The following is a 21,311-nucleotide window of genomic DNA, read 5'->3' on the forward strand; positions in this document are numbered from 1 at the left end:
GGACAAATGTCAAACAATAACAATAAACAACACGCAGAAAGCGCAGCTTGCTTCGCTGTCGTACGACGGATGCGCTCACAACATCAACATTCGTGCAGCCGAATCGGCTTCCACTGCTCCTTGGGTTTCCGTCCCGATTGCCAATAGAACGGATGCTCGAAAATGATGAATCAATCGGTAAGCGTTTCGAACTTGGTTTCGTACGTCCGTAATTGAGAGATGGTTCTTCGTTCTTTATAATGTAAGGACTTTTAGTCTTATCGATACTGAAAAACGGTTAAAGATCTTAAAGCAAATTATAAAACAATAAACTAGATTTTTTTAGTTGTTTTTACGCAAAGCAAGATAGTTCACTTTTATGCAAAAGAAAACGCACCCCAACCTACAAAATTAAAATAATTTCTTTTATTCGAATAAGTTACACCACATTTAATCACATCTCCAGCGCCAAAACTAGACCCCACTGGAAAGTATCACCGGTTCAGCTTCGACCTCCTTGATCTTGACGCTAACGTCGTCCGTCGTAGACGGTTTCGCAGCTTCCGTCGTAACGTTACCAGCTGTGGTTGCCGACTCGGTCACCGCCGTCACGATGATCACTGGGACGCTCTTGGTTGCGGGAGCCGCCGTCGTCGTTGTCGTCGTGCTCGAACTTGCGGCAGTCGTGGTCACCTGCTCCGTAGTTGTAGTGGTAGTTCCGCTAACCACCGACGATGGGATCGACTTGAGCGTGTCAGTCACCGCTTCCGGTTGGGTGGCTGAGGTAGTCGTCGCCGGAGCTAGATCGACCTTGACCAGGTCGACCTCTTCGGTGGCGTTGTTGAACAGCGTGGTCGCTTGTTCCGTGATCAGTTGGTGATTGCTAGGGTGGAAGGCGATTCCCTGGAGTAGGGACAGATTGAGTGGTTCGACCTCGGCTTGCACGCTGCCGTCCGCCGATTGGTAGTGCTCGGTGGAGTTCGCTTTGTGGTGTGATATCAAGCTTCCGGCTAGGTTTCCGAGCGAGTGCTCGAAGAACGACTCAATGTTGGAGATGGTGACGTTGATCGGGTTGTTCGGGATGGGACCGCCTCGAACCAGCGCCAGGAGCGAAATCTACAAAGAAAATGGTGAAATTAGATCAAGGACTTGGCATGTCACACATTTAACGCTTACCAACAGACAAAATCGAAACATGGTCAAGTTCAAAAAGCTGAGCACGCCAAAAGCAGAACAACACGGGATCGCTGCTGGCCACGTACTGGCCAGACACGGAGTCCGCAGCCGTCTATTTGACCAACCCGGGCTAGGTGATAACCAAATCACGGTTCGATCATGCTGATCACTGTTTGATCGGGAAATTATCGACTCAGTCGCGATTCCAACTCGGTGACGGTCGGCGAAAACTTTCCGATCAAATTGGATCGCCATCTTTTTGAGGAGAGCTCGGATTTTTGTTGGTCAAAAAAGTTTCGGCGAAATACAGACTCTGATCGCAGCTTGTTGTTTACGGTGAACCAACGTTACGAGTCATTAATTATCGCTAGAAACCCCAGCTTATTTCTCGGAAACGTGTGAGCCGTTGGGATGCATTCCAGATTTTGACTTCGAAATAACAGATCATTCGATTGAACTGGTTTTGCTGGCGAATACGTCATTGTTCCAATATGACAATTAGCATCTTCAGCAATGGGGGATTTTGTCAAAAGCTAAAATATTTCACACAGATTAAACATCTTCCTAACTTGTAATTTCAATTCACTTTTCTCTCAAACTGAGACATCTTTCTTCGTCAAAATAGCGTTCTTGAACGTTTGATAATTTTCTCAATTTTCTCTTCTTCTCATTGCGTAGCAAAAAGAGAAACTCTCACCTAAGAGAGTAACTAAAGGAGTGCAGGAATGATTCTCTGATTTTTTCGTTTTTGATGGTAAAAAATAAATACTTGTCATTCAATGACTTAAAGATTTCAAAGTTATCAATGAAAATTCCACAGCCCTTCTACCCCTAAACCAATATACTTTTCTTTCCAACAATCAAGTGTCATCTCGCGTGTCACTTGTTTGTCTCATTTTCAAGCCCATTTTTTCAGCGATTAGTTCTGACTCAAAATCATCACCTACCACATCCAACCGAGCTCGTCGTTGGAACCCTCGTGCTAACCATCTTGCCAACTAATATATAAAGCGAACGGTCGCGCTTTGCCACGTCGCAGTCCATCGTACCCACCCGGACCAACCAGAAGCTCAACTCAGGTGTGATTTTCGTGTGATAAATTCAAAAAAAAGTGTCGCAGAGAATGTCCTCAACGGTTGGTGTGGTGCTAGCTGCAGTCCTGTGTGCGTTTTGTCTGCGATTGTTGCACGGAGTTCCGGTTCCGGTACTGGACGATGTAGCTGCCGAGGATGGAGTGCATCCGCTGAATACACTGTTTCATCCGGACATTGGGGAAGGGTTCGAGACGGACGAGTCGCTGTCGAGCAACAGCACCAACGGAACGCACAAAGATCTGTAAGTGGTGTGGAATTTTAATTGGGTCCTAAAGCCCTATGTCAACTTTTATGTACAACGGTAAAAAACACGATTAAAAACCATTTCTGATCACTTTTTTTCATTTTAATGTAAAAAAATTAATTGACTAGACAACATTTTTTCGATGGATCAACTATGGTCCCCTTGGAACGAGCTGTCAAGTAGGAGCTTTTTTGTCAAGAAGGACCGCGAGGTTATTTTTTCAAAATTGATTTAAAAATCCATTTTAAACTCTTTGTGGTCGTACAAAAGGTCATTGTACTCAGAAAAATAAGCTTCATCGCTGTAAACAATAATATCAACGTGTGGTTGGATTACAAGTTTAGTTATGTTTTTTTACGAATAGCTATTATTATCAACTCCTTAAAAATTGTAATTTTAAAATCTTTAAAAAATATTTAAGCCGATTTTATGTAAATTTTTGAATCTTTTTAAATAAGTCTAATGATAATTTGATTGAATGATTTAATCAAACTGCCTGTAAATTCAATATTAACGATGTAATCAAAGTTTCCAACTAAAATGGATTTTAGGTTTTAGTAATGTCCACTTTTCCTGTAGAGCAGTTATCTCAAAAATGATATTTTGTCGAAAATAAATTTTCTTTTTTTTTTCAATTTTGAAACACTGTATCAAAATGTATGTAAAGTACTTTTTGATTGCAAATTTGATTTTAACATCTACAAATAAAATCAAAATTTTTTGTTCGACTTTTGAACGTTACGTAAAACATCCTGATTATTTCGAAAAAAAAATGCCAACACAGCTCTAAAGATGGCATTAGTTATTATCTAAATAAAATGAAAAATTGAGTCATCAAAAATATTTTTGTACAATTATTGTTTGTGTGAAAAGTTCAATAAAAAATGTTTAAATTTGTTTGGAATGTCATATTTTTTCTGAAAAATTCTAAACAACATACCTACAAATTTGTCGAAGACAGCAAATCGATCAGAACATCTGTGTTCTCAAGATACAAATTTATGAATATTTTAATAGGCTTTTATGTATTTAATTCCAATGTTCCTTTAAAAAAAATGTTAAACTTAATGTTTTTAAAACTGTAGGTTTTAAATAAAAATTGAAAGGGGATGGAATCTATAAATTCACATTTTTTTATTATCTTGCTATAAAAAGTGGATTATTCTTAGTTTTTAAAGTTTTTTACGTTAAATTATTTGATTTCAATCGACGACAATTCAGCTGGAAAACAACTGATCCAATTTTCCACGCAAAAAAAATGACTTCTGTGAGATTTACCCACCTTGAAAATCGACCAGAAAAATCAGGAGGCAATTTATTTTTAAATCAGGTTCCAAGTTATCTCAATACTAGATTGATGAAATTAGCTAAATTTTGATTAGGTCCTTCTCGGTACTGGGATCTGGTTAGGACCGAGTCGACTTAAGAGAGAGTAATTACAAAGGATCTTTAGAAAGGTGTGCATGACTATATTGATGAAAAGATATCAGGAAATAGATAAAAATATGTTATTTAATCTACAGTTTTTTAGAGCCGTGTTTCAAAATCTGTTTATTTTTTATATACATAAATATTATTTTAAAATTTAAGCCAATTCGGTTCATCGATTCTCGTGATATTTTGTCTATTCCCTTACCTGCAATTTTTGCACAAAATCGGCGTTCCCTTAAGGTGGTACTAGACTATGATAAAAAAACAAACAAACTCGCACTTTTTTGCATTGTATAGTTTGCCAAACTCGCAATCTTGTTTGCGGCAAACTCGCAAACAAGACAAAATGTATGACGTTTCAGCAAACAATTGTTGGCAAACAAACAACGTAGACAAACTGTCAAAATGTACGAGTTTGTTTATTTGCCGTAGTCTAATATCTCCTTTACTTTTCTGCAACAAAAGTTACTTCTCTCGCAGACAGAGCTTCTAAAAAACGCGTTGCGAAAAAGTCACTTTTGCTGGCTGCAGGATTATGCAGAAGCTGTAAAAATTCGAGAATAAACCTATAGTAAAACATGTAAACAACATGAACATGAAACATTCGGACTTGTTTGCATGCCAAAAATTATAATTAAAAAAAAGGTCGCTAAAATCTTGAAATCTTGATGAACTTTTTTATGATCAAAATACTGTAATTGAGATAATTTAAAGAAATTGATATTTTTACTTATATTTTTATCAATTTAACCTATTTGAAAATTCTTCTATACATCAGCCAGTTCGAAGTTTTACCAACAGTCTAGATAATCTTCGAATATCTAGTAAAATCTAATCAAATCGCAGCCAGTCCGAAGAATGTTGTTGTTAATTCATTTATTTCTGGTAGCTTTAACCTTCTTGGTCATTCGCGGTTCATAGTCCGATGAAAGCATACTGAAAAGTCTTGTGTTTTTTCTTGTCAGTATTAATGATTGAAGTACATCCGAGAACACCCGAAAAAGTATTACAAAACATAAAGCGGCCAGCCCAACTGCGTTATGTTTACCGCAGAGAGGATTCTATGAACGTATCACATTTCACAGAATCTAACGCTCCATTTTATAATTTCAAGTCTTCAAGTCTGTAGGTTATGTTCAGTGTGGTTTTATATAATCAATGAAATCTAGAGTAAATTTTTTTTATGAGTCATTGGTTTCCTATGCAGATAGGACCTTTTGAAAATTTTATCTAGAAATATAATGAATACCAATAAAGATCAAGAAAATAAAACTTTCAATTTAGAACAGACTCATAAAATAATCATCAAATATCAAGAATTTTAATCTCAAACTTTCTTCCAGATACGTCATCAAGGCCGTTGTTTACGAGGTCGGCATCCTAGTGGACGAATCGGACAACGACACGCTCGAAGTTGGTGACGAACCCATCTCGTAAGTATCCAACTATGACTCAACCTCTCTCAACTCAACTTCCGCCTAACTAACACATTCTCCTCCCGTGTCCATTTCCAGCGAACAACAAGTGGACCTCACCTTTTTCACCCACAACGCCAACAAGACGCACATCAACCTCGGGGACATCCCCCTCCCGGTGGCCACCAGCGTGCACGGCCAGGTGCTAACCGGAATCGCTCCGGTGCACATCGGTGCCGTGTCCAACCTGCAGGACGTGCTGGCAACGCTCCCCATTACGGGAACGATCGTCAACATTACGCAAACTAACTCGTCGTACATTGAGCTCTCGAAGCAGAATATCAGCGACCTGCACGATTCGGCCAACATCATAAGCGTGGCCGATCTGGCCAAACTGCCCATCGAGTCCGCGAACCAGCCGCTGATTCCGGCCTCGCTGGACCAAACCATCGCCGGGCTGGCGGCGTCTTCCGGAACCACGGACTAGGAGGGTGACGCGCGCGCGTTTGCTAGGCTAATTAGAGGTTAAGTGTGATGCTGTGTGCGGCTTGCAGGGGTGCCAGGTTGCCAGATAAATCTGGCATTGCCAGATTTTTTGAGCGCCAATTAGAAAAAAAATAATTTTCTATTTCTTCCTCACATTGTTTTATTGACGTTTTTTGTTTATTTTGTGAAGCTATAATGTATAAAAAGTGAAATTAAACAGTTTTTGAACAAAAAATTACTTATTACTTTGAGAAAAGTGGCTTGCCAGATTTTTCCCAGATTTTTTGCCTGATTTTTTACTCTTCAGACCTGGTAACCCTGGCGGCTTGTGATTTTTTCGCGTTTTGTGTGAAAAATATACCAGCATGAATATCGTGTTTCCTTTTTTTTTTTTTGCTAGATCAGATGATTATCTTGTTTTGCACCGAATCGATGATGACGGCCAAGGTTTGCACGCTCACAAGTGCTAAGTGAAGATGACTTTCGGGGACGTTCTCAAGTTTCGCGCCACAAACAACGTTTGCTCCTTGCTCATCATTATGGGCTCTTTATTTAGACTATAAAGTATTTTTCTTCACTTTTGTGTTGCTTTCTTTAATAATAATGCTTCCCACATTTTGTCACTCATTCACTCCCAGTTTAGCTTTTCCTTTTCGCTGTTTCCTCTCTCGTGCAACTTGATGAGGTTAGTGTACTGCCTTAAATTCTGTGAACCTTAATTTTATTATTTTATACTTTTTTTTTCTTTTCATCATGTACCATTTAATACAATAAGATGTTTTTTGTTGTTGTTGCTGCTGCTGCTGTTACTGCTAAATCTCTATCAGAAAAAAAATCGTTTAACTTAAGTATACTCACTACGCTTAGTCGTTACTGCGTTTTATTTAATTACTCCTTAAACAGTAGTTTAATTGTGTTTGCTTTTTGTCGAGAAAAAAAAATCAAATAAGTTACGCAATTTCAAAAATATACAAAATATTGAAAAGTTTTTTTTAAGAAGTCGCACGCGCACGTTTTCCATTATAGTGTGCCACTTCCAATCATAGTGATAATTATTCCGTCGTATTGTGGTAATGTTTTCAGTTTGTCCACTGCTGCTAGGGTAAGGAACCTGTGGCCCACCTTCCCCTAGCACGGACAAACTCCTCCTTTAAATTTAGATTTACAAGGATTACAAGCGCCAAAACTGTGTCTCTATCAATCTTCTTTATAAATATTTACTGCTCTTATCCACAAACTGTACCTTTACGCAGCGCTGAATGTATACACACGGGTTTTAGCTTCTCAAAAAAATCTAAAAAGGGATAATTCTTTACAAAAATCAATCAAAATTTGCTGTTTTCAAGGAAGAGGATGGAATAATTTGGAGAGGTGCTCGTAATATGCAAGATTGTGGAGGTTGAATATACAAACTTTTCTTTTGTGTACACATCGGTTGCAAAACTGAAGCAACTAGCCCATTTTCAGCAGAGCTGCCACACCAGTAGGAACTTGTAGTTTGAAAAGAAATTTATTTGCAGAGTCGTCGGTTGGAAGTTTGTAAAACATATACGGAAAATGTTTGAGTGTGGCGTCGGGTGTTAAAAAGACGGTGTGGAACAAAATTGCTCAAGCTTGATGCTTTATTTCCAATTTGTCTTAAGAATGTAGATTTCTTCTTCTATGTGCTTAGTTACTGCGCGCGCTTTGTTCACATGATACATCCGATTATAAAGTGGTAATTGGTATGATTTAAAAAAAAACTGCCTAGTGAAACGGTACTTTCGGACGCGATGTTCAATCTGGAACGAGGAAAGATACAGAAAAGAAAGATTTGAAAAACAACTTGCGATTTACTGTGAAAAATTTAGGGCACTCTTAGACTTTCCGAGGAGGCAGTAATAACTTCAATATCTAATTTTTTTAAATGTCCAAAAGGGTATCGAATTCCCTATTTTTATGTTTATAGGACCTTTTCTAATAAAATTTTAGATATTACAATTGTTATTGCGAAACTCGGTTTAACTGTCAAAATAACAGAGACAAGTAATAGAAAAATGTGCTGAAAATAACAAGGAAGTAAAAAAATTATAAATATTTAATAACATAAATGTTATTCAAATGTTATTGCATGATCAAATTGATTATTTACATGTTATTTCCAGTACATTTTCCTGTTATATCTTCTGTTTTGTTGGATTTTGTTATTGATATGTTGTTCCCGCCTGGGGCTAAAACTTATTCATTCTCAATCACGAAGTACGAATCGAGTACTGCAGGGCCAAAATTCAGAATGCATTAATATTTATTTTTTTTATTTTATGTGCTACTTTGCAACTTTAGATATGTTGGTCTCCGTAATGAGTTAAATTTGTCTGAATGCTAGCAACTGCTTCTTAACCAAATTCGTACACTTTCCGTCATTTTGCCATTTCTCTATCATGTAACCATCAGACTGAGCTGCAGCGGTATCAATTTCAGGTTGGTGGTGGCGTCCTACATCAGAGATGTGGTCGAGGGAGCCTGACTGACTTTGTTTCACCTCATCTGTATGGAGTGCCTCATAATCTCTATTTGGTCATACTGTAGTCAACGGTCCATTAAATTCTAGAGTTAATTTTCATGTGAACCGATCTGCTATGGGTTTCCTTCGCAAATATATTGAAATGAAAATTTATTCTAGAATTATTTTGTTTGTCAACGCTTCTATGAAACATTGTGGAGCTTGAATCAAAGTTTAGCAGTCCTTCTAGACTGCATGACTCATTTTGGCTTTATGACAAATAACCTTGTCCTAAGGGCTCTAGCTTCGGTGTCAATTGTTATGGAATTCTCTTCTTGCGACGTACGTTTTACGTATCTAGGGCTTAGTCACTCTTGCTGCTTGTCGACAATCGTAGAAATTGGGTGAATTGAATCTCTTCATTGTTTGCGTTGTTTGCTCTGGATTTACTTAATCGTTGCCAGGCCAATTTCGATGCGGATTTCTGCATTCTGCTTGATAAACTCACCGTGTAGTAAAATTTTAACAGTGCTTCTAGACTGCATGACTCTTTTTGACTTTGTCCTAAGAGCTCTATTTTCGGTGTAAGTCCCAATCCTAATGCCTAAGCGGAGGCATTACATTACGGACTTCCCTTCTTGGGACGTACAATTAAAGTATCTAGGGCTCAGCTAATTTGATGCATTTGTAGAGATAGCGCCAATAAAATCTCCCGATATCCTTCAGCTTGAAAGTCATGAGTCGAGTTTGATTGCATCCGTGTCAGATCTTGGGGTGCTTAGTATGTTTGACTTTTGCTGTGGATTTCCTTAATCGTTGCCAGCCTAGTGTTGATGTTCGTTTTTTGCACTCTGCTTGACAAACTCTTCGTGGAGTCACATTTTAACAGTCTCTTCCAGACTGATGACTCTTTGTCCTATGTGCTCCATCTTCGGTACTAGTGTTTGCGATGCGAATGCATTACGTTGCGGGCTAAGTATGTTCGATTTTTGCTGTGGATTTCCTTAATCGTTGCCAGCCTAGTGTTGATGTTCGTTTTTTGCACTCTGCTTGACAAACTCTTCGTGGAGTCACATTTTAACAGTCTCTTCCAGACTGATGACTCTTTGTCCTAAGTGCTCGATCTTCGATGCTAGTGTTTGCGATGTGAATGCATTACGTTGCGGGCTAAGTATGTTCGTTGTTTGCTGAGGATTTCCTTAATCGTTGCCAGACCGATGAACGTTTTTTGCATTCTGCTTGATAAACTCACCGTGTAGTCAAAATTTAACAGACCTTCTAGACTGCATAACTCTGTTTGACTTTGTCCTGAAAGCTCGATCTTCGGTGGTAATCGAAATGTTCACGAAGCTGCCTGTCGACATTTGTAGAGGCTGTGCCAGTTGAATCTCCCAATTGCCTTCACTTTGATAGTCGTAAGTCGAGATTCATTGTATCCTTATATGATCTTGAGCTGCTTTATTTGTTCGTGGTTTGCTGTGGATTTCCTTATTCACTGCTGGTGTCGATGCCGATGTTATGCTTGCTCTTGTTTCGTTTGCAGTATTGTTGATTTGATTTCAATGAACAATTTACGCCAAATTCTACTCAATTGTTCATCTCACTACTTCTTGGCAATTTTTTTCAACAAGTACTCGATTCGTAAGTCCGTGATGGGGTATCGTTACCTGAAAAAAGCCAAAAAACCAATTTAAACTCAATTCCACCTTCTCACTCACCAATGACATGGCTCTCGATCTCGATCGGTTTGCCCCGGCTGCCTCCGCCCGCCGTCGGCTGCGGGATGATCGTGATCTCGTCGTTGATCTTGAGCGGCTTCAGCAGCGAATCCCCACCGGCACCCGCTCGCGTCGGCGTCCCAGAGCTCCCACCCGCCTGACCACCGGCGGCGCCGCCCGGTTTCTTGTTGTCCAGCGCCTTCTTGGCGACGGTGCTGTGCGCCGAGTACACGTGGCTCTCAAACTGCTTGTACATGCCGAACGTGGCCGTACACACGGTACACTTGTACGACAGGTGGGCCGGCTTTAGCGTCATGTTGTGGTCGCGGGACACGTGATTCAGCAGCTTCCATTGGTACACCTTGGCAGGGGGAGAGAGAGAGGGTGAGCTTGATTGTTCTTAGGCGATTATGAAAAAGGGGGATCTTACCCGTCCACAAACCGGACAACGTCCGGCATCCTTGCCCTTGTTGGCGGCCTCCTGCATGGAGCTCGTCACCAGACCGTGCGAACCGAGCAGATGCCGCTCTAGGCCCTGATCCGTGAAGAAGCGGTACTGACACTTTTGACAGTTGAGTGGCGGCCGGTTGTAGATCATCTTCGGGTGAATCTGTAATCAAGGTAGACGGTAAAACTTGAGTTCTGAAAATTGACAAACGTGATCCTACCTTGACTTTGTGTATCCACTGCATGTGGTTGCGCAGCTGGTCCAGATCCTTGATGTACCCGTCGCAGATTTCGCACACCACGAAGGCGGTCTTGCCGCCGGACGGGCTCTGGCCCGGCTTGACCGCGGACGTGCCGGCCGCCTGCAGCTTGGACAGCGCACCCGCCACGGCCATGTTGGTGGCGGCGTTCGCCGACTGGCGGGGCAGCGGGGTGATGGAGATGCTGGGCGTCTGGCTCGGCTTGACCTGGCTCTTCATGCCCATCGAGTTCTGCGCGAGGTTGAAACAACGAAAAATGTGTTAGTTTGGTGGTGGTTGGGAGTTACGGGTTAGGGCTACCACAAATCACCAGTTCTCGCTTGGAGACCTTCGCCAGTAAGTTCAAAACTGAAAACAAGAGAGTTCTACCAACTAAAGGGAAACCAACCTGAATCGTCACCGATGCGTTAGAGTTTGATAGGAGAGATCGTCCAGCAGCCTGGGCCTTAATAGTAGAGTGCAGAGTTTACGTAAGGTGGTGCAAAAAAATTAAACAAAGAAAGAAAGAAACAAAAGTAAATAAAATAAGGTTCTGTACAGAAGGAGAGTGGTTAGTGTTCACCAAAAATAAAATCCTTGTTAAATGTTTTGCATGTCCGTGTGTTCGTCTCAGAAGATTAGCGCAAGCCAAACACCGTTATGGAACCGTTTCGTAGAGTGTAAACGCAACCAACACAAGGGAACCAAAATAAATGCGAAGGAATTTACCGGCAAGAACTTGTTAGCGGCAGCGGCGATCGCCGCTGCAGAGAGCTGGAAGTTATTGGGTATTACCATTCCGGGCGACATGGACGTTCGGAGCGTGCCGGCGTTGACGCCGGCCCGCAGCACCGAGGCCGAGTTGAGTGCGTTGACGGGCTGGGGTCGGCCCCCGCGGGCCCGCATGGCCGCGGCCTGGGCCGCCGCCGTGAGGTTGTTCATGTTGAGCGGGTTGATGTTCGGGGACGTCTGGACTCGCTGGTTCGCCATCACCAGGTTCTTCTGCTGCTGGGCGGTCATTGCCTGGGAGGAAGGGGGTGAGCGGTTAAACCTTGAATAGAATTTACAACCCGGGGGGGATCTTACCTGATAGGCGGTGGCCGTTCCGACGAGGCCGTGCTTCGGCTTGATGCGCGGGATCTTCGCCGGCGGTTCCCAGTCCATGGGCGGGGTCAGATTCGTTTCGGGCTTGAACTTTTTGATGCAGGCCACGGCGTGTCGCGCCAGCTTGGACTTGCCGTTGTCCTCGAACGGGCAGTTTGGACAGGCGTGGTACATCGGGGCCTTTTCCAGCCGGCCCTTGATGTTGTGCATCGCCTCCATGTGGAACAGAATGTCGTGCGGTGGCCGCGTCTCGTACGAGCAGTAGTTGCACTTGTACACGTAGTTCCGCATGTGGGGCGTCTCGTAGTGGTGGGCCATCGCCAGCACCGATTCCGACTTGAACGGGCAGTACTCGCAGCGTTTGATCTCGAACTTGAACGGACGGTTGTTTTCCTTGCTCAGCTCGAGGTTCTTCATCAGCGAGTTGATGGCCATCTGCGTGCTGGCGGACGGTTTGCCCTCGCGGTCTCGTTTCCTCTTTTGCTGCCGCAGCAGGTCCGTCTGGACAAACTCCTGCACCAGGTTCACGCCGATGTTCATGAAGAACTTACCGAGCGGGTTCTCGAAGTAGTTCTCCGACTTTTTCGGATCGGTCTGCGCCACGTTGCTACCCGCCGAGGTACTGCTGGCGCTGGTCAGATCATCCTTCGACGATGGCCTGATGATGTGCTCCTTGATCATCTCAATGTCCGACTTGCTCTCCTTGATCAGGACCTTTGTCTTGCCCTCCTCATCGGAGGCTTCGTCGTCCGTGGAAGTGTCCATCTCGTCCCACTCGTCATCACTGTTCACCGGAGGTTTCCGCTTGGATTTCTTCTTCTTGGCCTCAGGTTCCGACTCGACCTCGGTGGCCGACGCCGAAGACTTCTTGCTTTCCGCCGTCGATTCCTGGCTGTTTTCGTCGTCCTTGTCCTCGGCCTCCTCCAGCTTCTTTCGAATCTCGCGGATTTTCGCTTCCAGCTCGGTGACGATGTCGCGCAGGTTCTCCGGCGGGGGCTTCTCGTAGATGTACGGCACGATGAAGGACGGCGCCTCCAGCACGAACATGTCGTCCGTCAGGGCCGGCAACAGCGGAGCCAACGCGGGTGGATTTGCCTTCGTGAGATTGGCCGCGGCAGCAACCGGATTCAGCACGCTGCGGCCACCGCCCGGAGAACTGTACGAGTTGTTTGGGGACATGCCTGTCGCCAGTGACGAGTACGAAGAGTTTGCAGACTTTGGCGTTCCCGGAGTGGCGGCCGTAATGGTCGTGTTTCCCACGCGGCTGATCAGCGTGTTCGTGTCGATGATCACCAGGCCATCTTTGGTTTGTTGGTTGCTGGCCAGCAGTGACTTCTGCGGCGTCTGCCCCAACTGACCCTTGAACGAGTTCTGCTGCAGAGTCGGATTGATCGACAGTCGTGGCCGCTTTGCCGCCAGGTTCAGCGGGTCGTCGATAATCTCCTCGATGTCATCGTCATCGTCGATCGTCGAAATGTCCGACGGAAGGATACTTTTCCTTACCCGCGAGCTTCTCCGCGGAGAAATATCCTCCACCGGAGCCTTCTTCCCACTGGCCACGCTGCTGCTACCATTCGTATCTCCATCTTCGTCATCAATCACCACACAATCTTCCTCCTTATCGCTGAGAATTGTCACATCCTCACAGTCCCCATTCGTCCGCTTGGTACTGGCCGCCGTCGTCGCGTCCCCTCCGTTCGACTTGCTGGACATGGAATTCCCATCCAAACTCTCCGAAGCCGCGCTCGACTTCTTCCGGGCTGGCCGCTCTCCCCCGTCCTCCTCATCGTCCTCCTCTTCATTCTCCGAGTCCGAGTTAATACTGACCGGCTTGTCGCTGTCGTCATCGATCACCTCGTTGTCCGTCTTCTCCGCCGTGCTGTGCCCATTCGTGGACGCATCCACGTCCATCGGTTCCGTCGCACCCTTCGACTTGGAATCCTCCTCGTCCTCCCCACCCCCTTCCAACGGATCATCACCCCCGTTCTTACCCCCCTCCACTCCATTCTTCCCCTTCTCCTCCGCCTCATCCACCTCCATCGACTCTACCGTGTCCTGGTTCTCACTGTCCCCGCCTGGGGCCGGTCTACTCTCCTCCGTCTCCTCCCCGCCGTCATCCTGCGAAGTCTCGTCCTCCGTTGGCCCATTACTGCTGACCGGCCGCGAAGTCTGTGAATTCTCATCCGCCTCACTCTCACTGACTTTTGGAGCAGCAGGATCATCGGTGGCGGCCACCTTTGTGCTCACATCCTCTTCCTCAACCGACTTAACCAGCACATCAGCATCCGTTCCGTTCAGCTCGCCGCCATTCGCTTTGACGATCTCGGGCTGTTCTGCGGGCTGCTGCTCGTTGGTGGCGGTCGCGGCGGCCGCTCCGACCTCACCCATGTCCTCGACGGACGACGCCACGGTGACGACGCTCGGGCGGGGTGACGCTCGGTTATAGGAGTAGGTATGCGCGAGCGCTTTCGCGGGAGGTTGGATTTCTTGATTCCTGGGTCTGGCCGGATGGATGGGTGACTTCCGGAAGAGTTTCTGTGGAAAAGGGGACAAACCGTTAGAGATTGTATTTTTCGTTAAAATTGGCATTTGACCTTGAGATTGATCCCAAGTTTACAAAAGAAACGTGAATTTTGCGTATTATCGGAAGATCATTTTCTTACAAGTTAAAAAATTAGACAATAAATTTTTGGGATCTGGTTCTTTTCACCGAACATTGTTTCGCCGAAAGGAATTTTGTCCAATATACTGCCGTTCTACGCATAATTGTCCCATGTTCAAAAAAGTGCAACTGAGAAAAACGCGATTGAAATTTTTCGATCGATTTCTGTGTTTCTACGCATAATTGTCCCGTGGGTTCTTATTCGTCCTATGTGTCCCCAATCGCCCCAGTTGGTAGTTTATCACTCTTATTTATGATCCTCTTGCTATACAGTATGTAAACAAGACTCAATGCTTCGTATAACTAATGATTCCGTGAACGAAAATACTTGGTGGGACAATTATGCGTAGAAGTGTAACAATGGGACAAACAGACTTGGTGTTGTTTTTGATGAGTTTCCGAACAAAGTACTAGATTTTATTAGTTTTTCGAAAAGTATACGACAAACTAAACCTAAAAATGTCAAAAGGTCAAAATCGTCAAAAAATGACATGGGACAATTATGCTTAGAACGGCAGTATAGTGTCACCAAATTTGGAATTTTTCGATTTAGAGCGTATAAATTCCGATCATCTTCCCCATGACTGCATTCAAATGATTGCTGTCACCATGCAGCAAAGCACGAAACAAGAATGAGAGAAGTTAAAGGAGAAGAATGAGAGAGAGCGATTGCTTGAGTGCTGAGCTCGGTTTCCATTCGTTTCAACTTCGTGTGCGTTCACTGATCGATTCGATTATGAGAGCTGACTACCTAGCTCTGTCAAATTGTGTGCATAGTTTACCTGCAGTTCAACTTAAATAACTCCTTGCCACTGTTTGACTTTTTTTAAGTTTAGTTTGACGTTTTAAAAAATCACATTAAAGCTAGTAATTTGTTCGGAAACTCATTTAAAATTTCAAACCTTAGATTACGCACAATTTGATCACTTTGGAGCATTTCTTGAGTAATTGTTTAGGTCAGAGACCTAAATAATGGTAACAATATAAATGAAATTTCATGATACGATTACCCGAAGTGAAATTTTGGAGAGGACTTCGGATAGTTGAGTACCATTACAAAAATCATCTGCAGTGTCACCATCTACAATAATCGATTGTTTTTAACATATTTTTAAACTTAACATCAACATTTCTTGAAAACAGTTACATAAATCTAATTTATTCTGCATAGTTTTAATTAAAGAATATTTCATCCAAATTGGTCAAGTCATTTGTTCCTAAACATAAACCAAAATAAAAAAAATAGACCTCTAATTGTCGTGTAACGAATCTGCTCGTTGTACCAAAATAAGAAGAAATTAATTTTAAAACTTTTATTTCAAAGATTTTCAAACATATATGTAATCACAACAAGATTTGAAAAATCATACTTGCTTTTGTAACCACAATTATTTTCAAAGAATTCGCTTAATTTGAAAGAATTTACTGACGGAAAGAAATTAACAATTTTTTTATTTATTTATTTTTTTAGTTAATCTCTAATACCTAAACTCCCAAGCTCGAGAAAAAGGGGGAATTTCCATATAAATTCCCCCTTTTTTCTCGAGCTTGGTAGTTTAGGTGTTAACAGAGTTATTTTTCGAGATTTTAAAAAAGTCCGCATGCAAAAATAATAATACACAGATAAATTAGTACAAAATAGTTTTCTTTCGTAAAGATTTTGTAATGTTTGGAAGAATGTAAAAACTGACATTTCTAGAGTTTTTGCCTTCCTCACCTCACTGAGGCAAGTCTATAAAATCACTCGAAAAATGAACTTCTTAAATACGACTCCTAGATATACCTTCACGTATACCTATCGACTCAGAATCAAATTCTGAACAAATGTCTGTGGGGATGTGTGTAGACATGATTTTTTTCCACACGATTATCTCAGAACTGGCTGAACCGATTTTGGCCGGATCCGCCTTATTCTGTTCGTTTTGGGGTCCCCTAAGACCCTATTAAATTTTGTTCTGTTTAGTGAAGTACTTTTAAAGTTATGCCAAGAAAAAGTTTTTTTGTAGCTACAAAAAGGGTGATTTTTGCATAACCTCAAAGGCCGGGTCTTTTTGCTTACGCGCGAGAGTCGCGCAGCATGCGTAGGGATTTTGGTCTGACCACGCGGGGGTTTGGCAGCCACACCCCCTTGCATGCATATCGCCCGGTTGCCACATTGCTTAAGCAGTGTCTGCGTCTCTTCTGGAAAAAATCTGTAATAATTATGTTGCTGAATATACTTCATTTCTTGACTTTTTTTTGATAAGGTCCTATAAACAAAAGTAAACATTGAGTGTATCCCGCTTACTCCGATGGACTTTGACATAAGGTGTGAAAGGGATACACTCAATGTTTACATTTGTTTATAGGACCTTATCAAAAAAAAGTCAAGATTTTGTCTCGACAAAGATTTACACGAACTTTTACTGAAATATATAACTCATGAGATTTTTTTCCTTTATTTTGGAGAGTTGGTAAAAAAAAAGAATAGAAAATTGCTGTTCAAGTAAAATTAATAATTATAAAAAAAAAAAAAAAAAAATTAAAAAAAAACTCTTGAATTAATTTGTAAATACAACCTAAATACAACATGAATGCGAGGAAGGCACCAACCACCTTAAGGTGGATTAAGTAACGTTTTTTTTTAATTGTCCTATAAGCTATTGTCTTTCATATGTTTATAGGACCTATTAAAAAATCTCGAGATTTTTTTATCATAGGTCGATTCTAAATTATTTATGTTTTCAATAATATCACAACCGAACCAAATTTTAGGTAATTAAAGCACTTTCCATCTAAAAACTGGTTATCGTTTTGTGAAATTGTTGAAATATGACCTTTTTCCGAAAATTATAGGTATACAAAACAGGTTATTGCCAAAAAATTAATTCATTTGTGAAAAAAACTTTATTTTTTCATTTAAATTAAGAATTCTAAAAATGTTAGGGTTACTTTATCGAAACATAACAAACTTTTAAGACTAATGAGTCATAGTTGATACTATCAGTTCCGAGCGATGGCAGTGAATCACTGTTGTTAATATCTTTGAACTTGGCAGTTTCAAAAAACCACACCTTTTGTTGCCAATGATTCATTTTCCATGTTAATTTTAATAAATCAAGCGTATTTTTTTACTGAACTATCCAAATAGAAGGGGTTAAGAGGTTGCATACATGTAAAAAAAAATCATATTGCAGAATAGTGTTGAATCCACTGAAAAAAATATTACCAATCACACCTGAAAGTTTCATGAAGATAGTTCATGATTGAAGTGAGTAAAAAACATCATGGTAATATTACATCTGGAAAGGGGTACATCTTTTATGTCCGAATAGATGTGTAATTTCACCTCTGAAAATGTGTAATTTCACAACATTTCTGGTGTAATGTAACTTTTTCAGTCTAAATTGAGGTAAATATGGCACCTTCCGAGATTAAAACTTCAAAATGTACACGATTTTTTTACTGTGTACAGTCTAGACTCGATTATTCGAAGCCTCGATTATCCGATATTTCGATTATTCAAAGGTTTGTATGGGACTTCGGATAATCGAACCATTACCAACATTTTTTATTTTTTCATTTTTTTTTATTTTCTTGCTTTGAACATCAAATTAGAGTTCTGCGATCCGAATTCAGTTTAATTTTAATATTTGATTGCCTTTTAAATTGAAAAAATGCATTTTTTCAATATGTTATCATCGCCATTTTGGCCGCCATTTTAGATTTAAAAATTCTAAATAATTTTACAGTAGTTTATGGGTGGGTCCGACTATCAAAAATAGGACAACGAAAAAAAATCGTGATTCAACTATCCGAAGATTCGATTATCCGAAGATTTTTTTCCGGAGGCCTTCGGATAATCGAGTCTGGACTGTAATAGACGACTTAAGCTTTACATTTTCCCATACATAAAGCGAACTGACAAACTTTCTGAGCGTTTTTCTGGAAAACTGAGTTGATTTACGAATGCCACGACAACTTCAAAAATGCATTAAATTGTTCATCTACATCTTTTTCTATGATAACGTCCTTTAACTACTCTTTTCTGAAAAACAATAAAAATGTCGATTTGTGTTAGGGAAAAAATCAAAAAAGTTTGGGAGGTCGCGATGGCCCTTACAACGTATTGCAAACTAACCATCAAAAAAAGATTTTTTGTTCAGTAATTCTAGTGTATTTACTTTAAAAAATCATATGTGCGAAGAAAACTCACATCAGCCGGATAGGATTAATAAACCATATGGATTTTTTCGACCAAATTGACTTAATTAACTCCAGTTTGGGCGATGCCCAAATGTCAAAGTATTGATTTTCCGATCCACCGAAATATCAATCCCAGGGAAAATGTGTTCCACTTTAATTCGTGCCATAAAATTTATGTAACGTTGAACAAAACATCCCCCCTCCCCCTGCCCACAAACTCCCTCTCACTCAGACATCTCGACCCAGCAATCAAATCAAGAGTAAAACCCCTCATTAAACAACTATCTGCAATAGTTCTAGAAGTTAAATAATACCGGACCCCTAGAAAAAAAGGAATCTCATCACATCCGAGAGATTCGAGAATGTCTCAACGTGGAACTCGACATCAACTCCGGGAAAACCAATCGATAAAATCCTCCTTTCGGGCTTCCCCCCACTTCCCCGGAATGGCCCCTTCCCCGCCCTCCCTGAACTACCCCGTCCGTGACCTGGTCCACGTAACGCCGCCCCACTTCGAACACACACACACACACACACTCCGGTTTGTATGTGTGTGCAGCGTTAGTGTGCTGCTGCTGGTTCCACGTCACCACCATCCCGGGGATCGCCCCGGCTGAACTCCGACAGTCAGCAGCTACACACGACCGCGCACACACCAACCAACCTAGTTCTGTGTGTATGTGTGCGCCGTCTGTGTGTGTGTGTGTGTGCGCCGTCTGTGTGTGTGTGGGAGTCACCCGCCAGCAGAAAAATCGTCCCATGCCAACCTGGCTTAGCTGACTGGGCTGTCGAGTCGAGAGCTTTGGCCAACGGGCCACCAGATGGCAGCACCGGTATCGAATCGAAGCAAGCTGTGCGGAGGTTGTTGGCAGCTGCTGCTGCTGATGTTGTTGTTGTTGTTGCTGGTCGTAAATTTGCTACCCAGGGGAAAATCCTACGCCGAAATCCAAGATGGCCGACCGATCGACGATGATGACGCTACCTTCCGAGAGGGTCTTTCGAAGGGATTTCAGGGGGGTGGGGGGGAAGCTGCGTGATGGCTGGGTTTTGAGCAGGACTTCTAATCGAGAGGACTCCATTTGAAGGGGAGACCTCAAGTTCTAACAGAAGTTTACGGAGAAGAGTAGAAAAGGGGAAGGGAGAGGGGACACATTTTCAGCAAATTGAAAAAAAAACAGCAGAAATCGCACAGTAAAACGAGACAACAAAAATAAGAGCAAAGCAAAAGAAAGGAAACGAAAGGAAAGAAAAACTTGCAGCAGGTATACAAAGAAGTGAAAAGAGATGATTAAGTGATTAGGGTTACCAGATTTTAATCATTTATAACAGTATAAGACTCAACTAAAATAGTACAGTCGTCATTCGATTATCAGGACTTCAGAAGTCTTAAATTATTGAACGTAACTCGATTATTCCATTATTCTACGTCCAGACTCAATTCTTCGGTATCCTGGCCAAAATTTTACTTCTGAGAACCTGGAGTCCCGAAGAACCCGAAGTCGGAGTAAACAAATCAACTTTCCGTGGGAGTTGTTGTTGGAGTCGGAGTCAGCGAAGTCGGGTATTTTTGGAGAGCTGGAGTCTGAGTCGGAGTCGTTGAATCTTCAGAAGCCAGAATCGGACACAAGATCCTCTGGAATTCCGTAGTTACTACAGAATTGCTCTTAGCTTTAAGTAAAATGTAATTACGAAAGCCGACTCGGTTCTAACCAGGTCCCAGCACCGAAAAGGACCTAATAAAAAAAACAGAGTCGGAGTCTTAGTCGTTTCCAAAGCTACCAGAATCCGCAACCCAGCCATTTTTTTTTTAATTAGGAGTAGAAAAATAAAAGTTACTCAAGAATACAGTACAGACTCGATTATCCGAAGTCTTTGGAAAAAATCTCTTCGAATAGTTGAATCTTCGAATACAGTCTAGACTCGATTATCCGAAGGCCTCGGAAAAATGGCACTTCGAATAATTCAAACTTCGGATAATCGAAGCAAGAAAAAAAAATCGTGGTAAATTTTATATTGTCGAGCTTAAGTATGACTCCTAAACCACGCTTAAGTGATTTAAAATTTTTAAAAAAATAAAAATATGGCGGTGACAAAATATTGAAAAAATGCATTTTATCATTTAAAAGGCAATCAACTATTCAAATTTGACTAAATTGGAAATTTTGTTATCGTGATTCGATTATCTGAAGTCCCATACAAACCTTCGGATAATCGAACTTCGGATAATCGAGTCTGGACTATAATTGAATTACGATTTTTTTTTTGTTTTCTCTTTTTGAGTCGTAGAGCCTAAATATTAAGTGCTCAAGAGTAATTTGGACATTTTTAATCTAGGTAGCTGTGATGAAATATTGAGAAAATGTATTATGATACCACTCATATTTGACTAAAATGGGATCACAGATCTAAAATTTGATGCTAAAAGTGAAAAAAAATCAATAAACAAAAAAAAATTCCATGGTTCGATTAGGAACTTTCTATGAAACCTTCGGTTAATTGAAACTTCAGAAAATCGAGTCTGAATTGTACAGTCCAGGCTCGATGATCCGAAGGCCTTGGCAATATTCCACTTCGAGTAATAGAAACTTCGGATAATCGAATCACAAAAAAAAATATTTCGTTGTCTTATTTATGATTGTTAAGCTATAG

At 41.7% G+C, this 21,311-nt stretch overlaps 3 protein-coding genes across 6 annotated transcripts in view; 1 reads left to right on the forward strand and 2 right to left on the reverse strand.

The window, feature by feature from the left end:
* Positions 1–383: 383 nt before the first annotated feature.
* LOC120413465 (integumentary mucin C.1-like) lies at positions 384–1,346 on the reverse strand. The gene is made up of 2 exons (XM_039574303.2): positions 1,156–1,346; positions 384–1,095 (listed from the first exon to the last, which is right to left on the reverse strand). The coding sequence occupies exons 1-2, from the start codon at positions 1,174–1,176 to the stop codon at positions 454–456; spliced, it is 663 nt and encodes a 220-aa protein (XP_039430237.1). The 5' UTR covers positions 1,177–1,346; the 3' UTR covers positions 384–453.
* An 838-nt stretch (positions 1,347–2,184) lies between these two features.
* On the forward strand, positions 2,185–6,574 carry LOC120413436 (uncharacterized). The gene is made up of 3 exons (XM_052709454.1): positions 2,185–2,490; positions 5,268–5,357; positions 5,439–6,574. Exons 1-3 carry the CDS (start codon positions 2,279–2,281, stop codon positions 5,824–5,826), a joined length of 690 nt encoding a protein of 229 aa, XP_052565414.1. The 5' UTR covers positions 2,185–2,278; the 3' UTR covers positions 5,827–6,574.
* Positions 6,575–7,259: 685 nt separating this feature from the next.
* LOC120413434 (MOG interacting and ectopic P-granules protein 1) overlaps positions 7,260–21,311 on the reverse strand; it is a 34,417-nt gene continuing 20,365 nt past the window's right edge. The window contains exons 2-8 of one of the 4 annotated variants that reach the window (XM_039574247.2): positions 11,798–14,350; positions 11,507–11,734; positions 11,121–11,177; positions 10,694–10,963; positions 10,456–10,635; positions 10,026–10,386; positions 7,260–7,606 (exon numbers count right to left, since the gene is read on the reverse strand). In XM_039574247.2, coding sequence (XP_039430181.1) covers positions 7,602–7,606; positions 10,026–10,386; positions 10,456–10,635; positions 10,694–10,963; positions 11,121–11,177; positions 11,507–11,734; positions 11,798–14,203 — 3,507 coding nt within the window. In that variant the 5' untranslated portion in view covers positions 14,204–14,350 and the 3' untranslated portion in view covers positions 7,260–7,601. Of the gene's footprint in view, positions 7,607–10,025; positions 10,387–10,455; positions 10,636–10,693; positions 10,964–11,120; positions 11,178–11,440; positions 11,735–11,797; positions 14,351–21,311 lie in introns of all 4 variants that reach the window. The other 3 variants (XM_039574245.2, XM_039574246.2, XM_039574248.2) reach the window with 3 other exon arrangements.

This window comes from Culex pipiens, chromosome 3, assembly GCF_016801865.2.
Source record: "Culex pipiens pallens isolate TS chromosome 3, TS_CPP_V2, whole genome shotgun sequence".
Classification (NCBI taxonomy): Eukaryota; Metazoa; Arthropoda; class Insecta; order Diptera; family Culicidae; genus Culex; species Culex pipiens.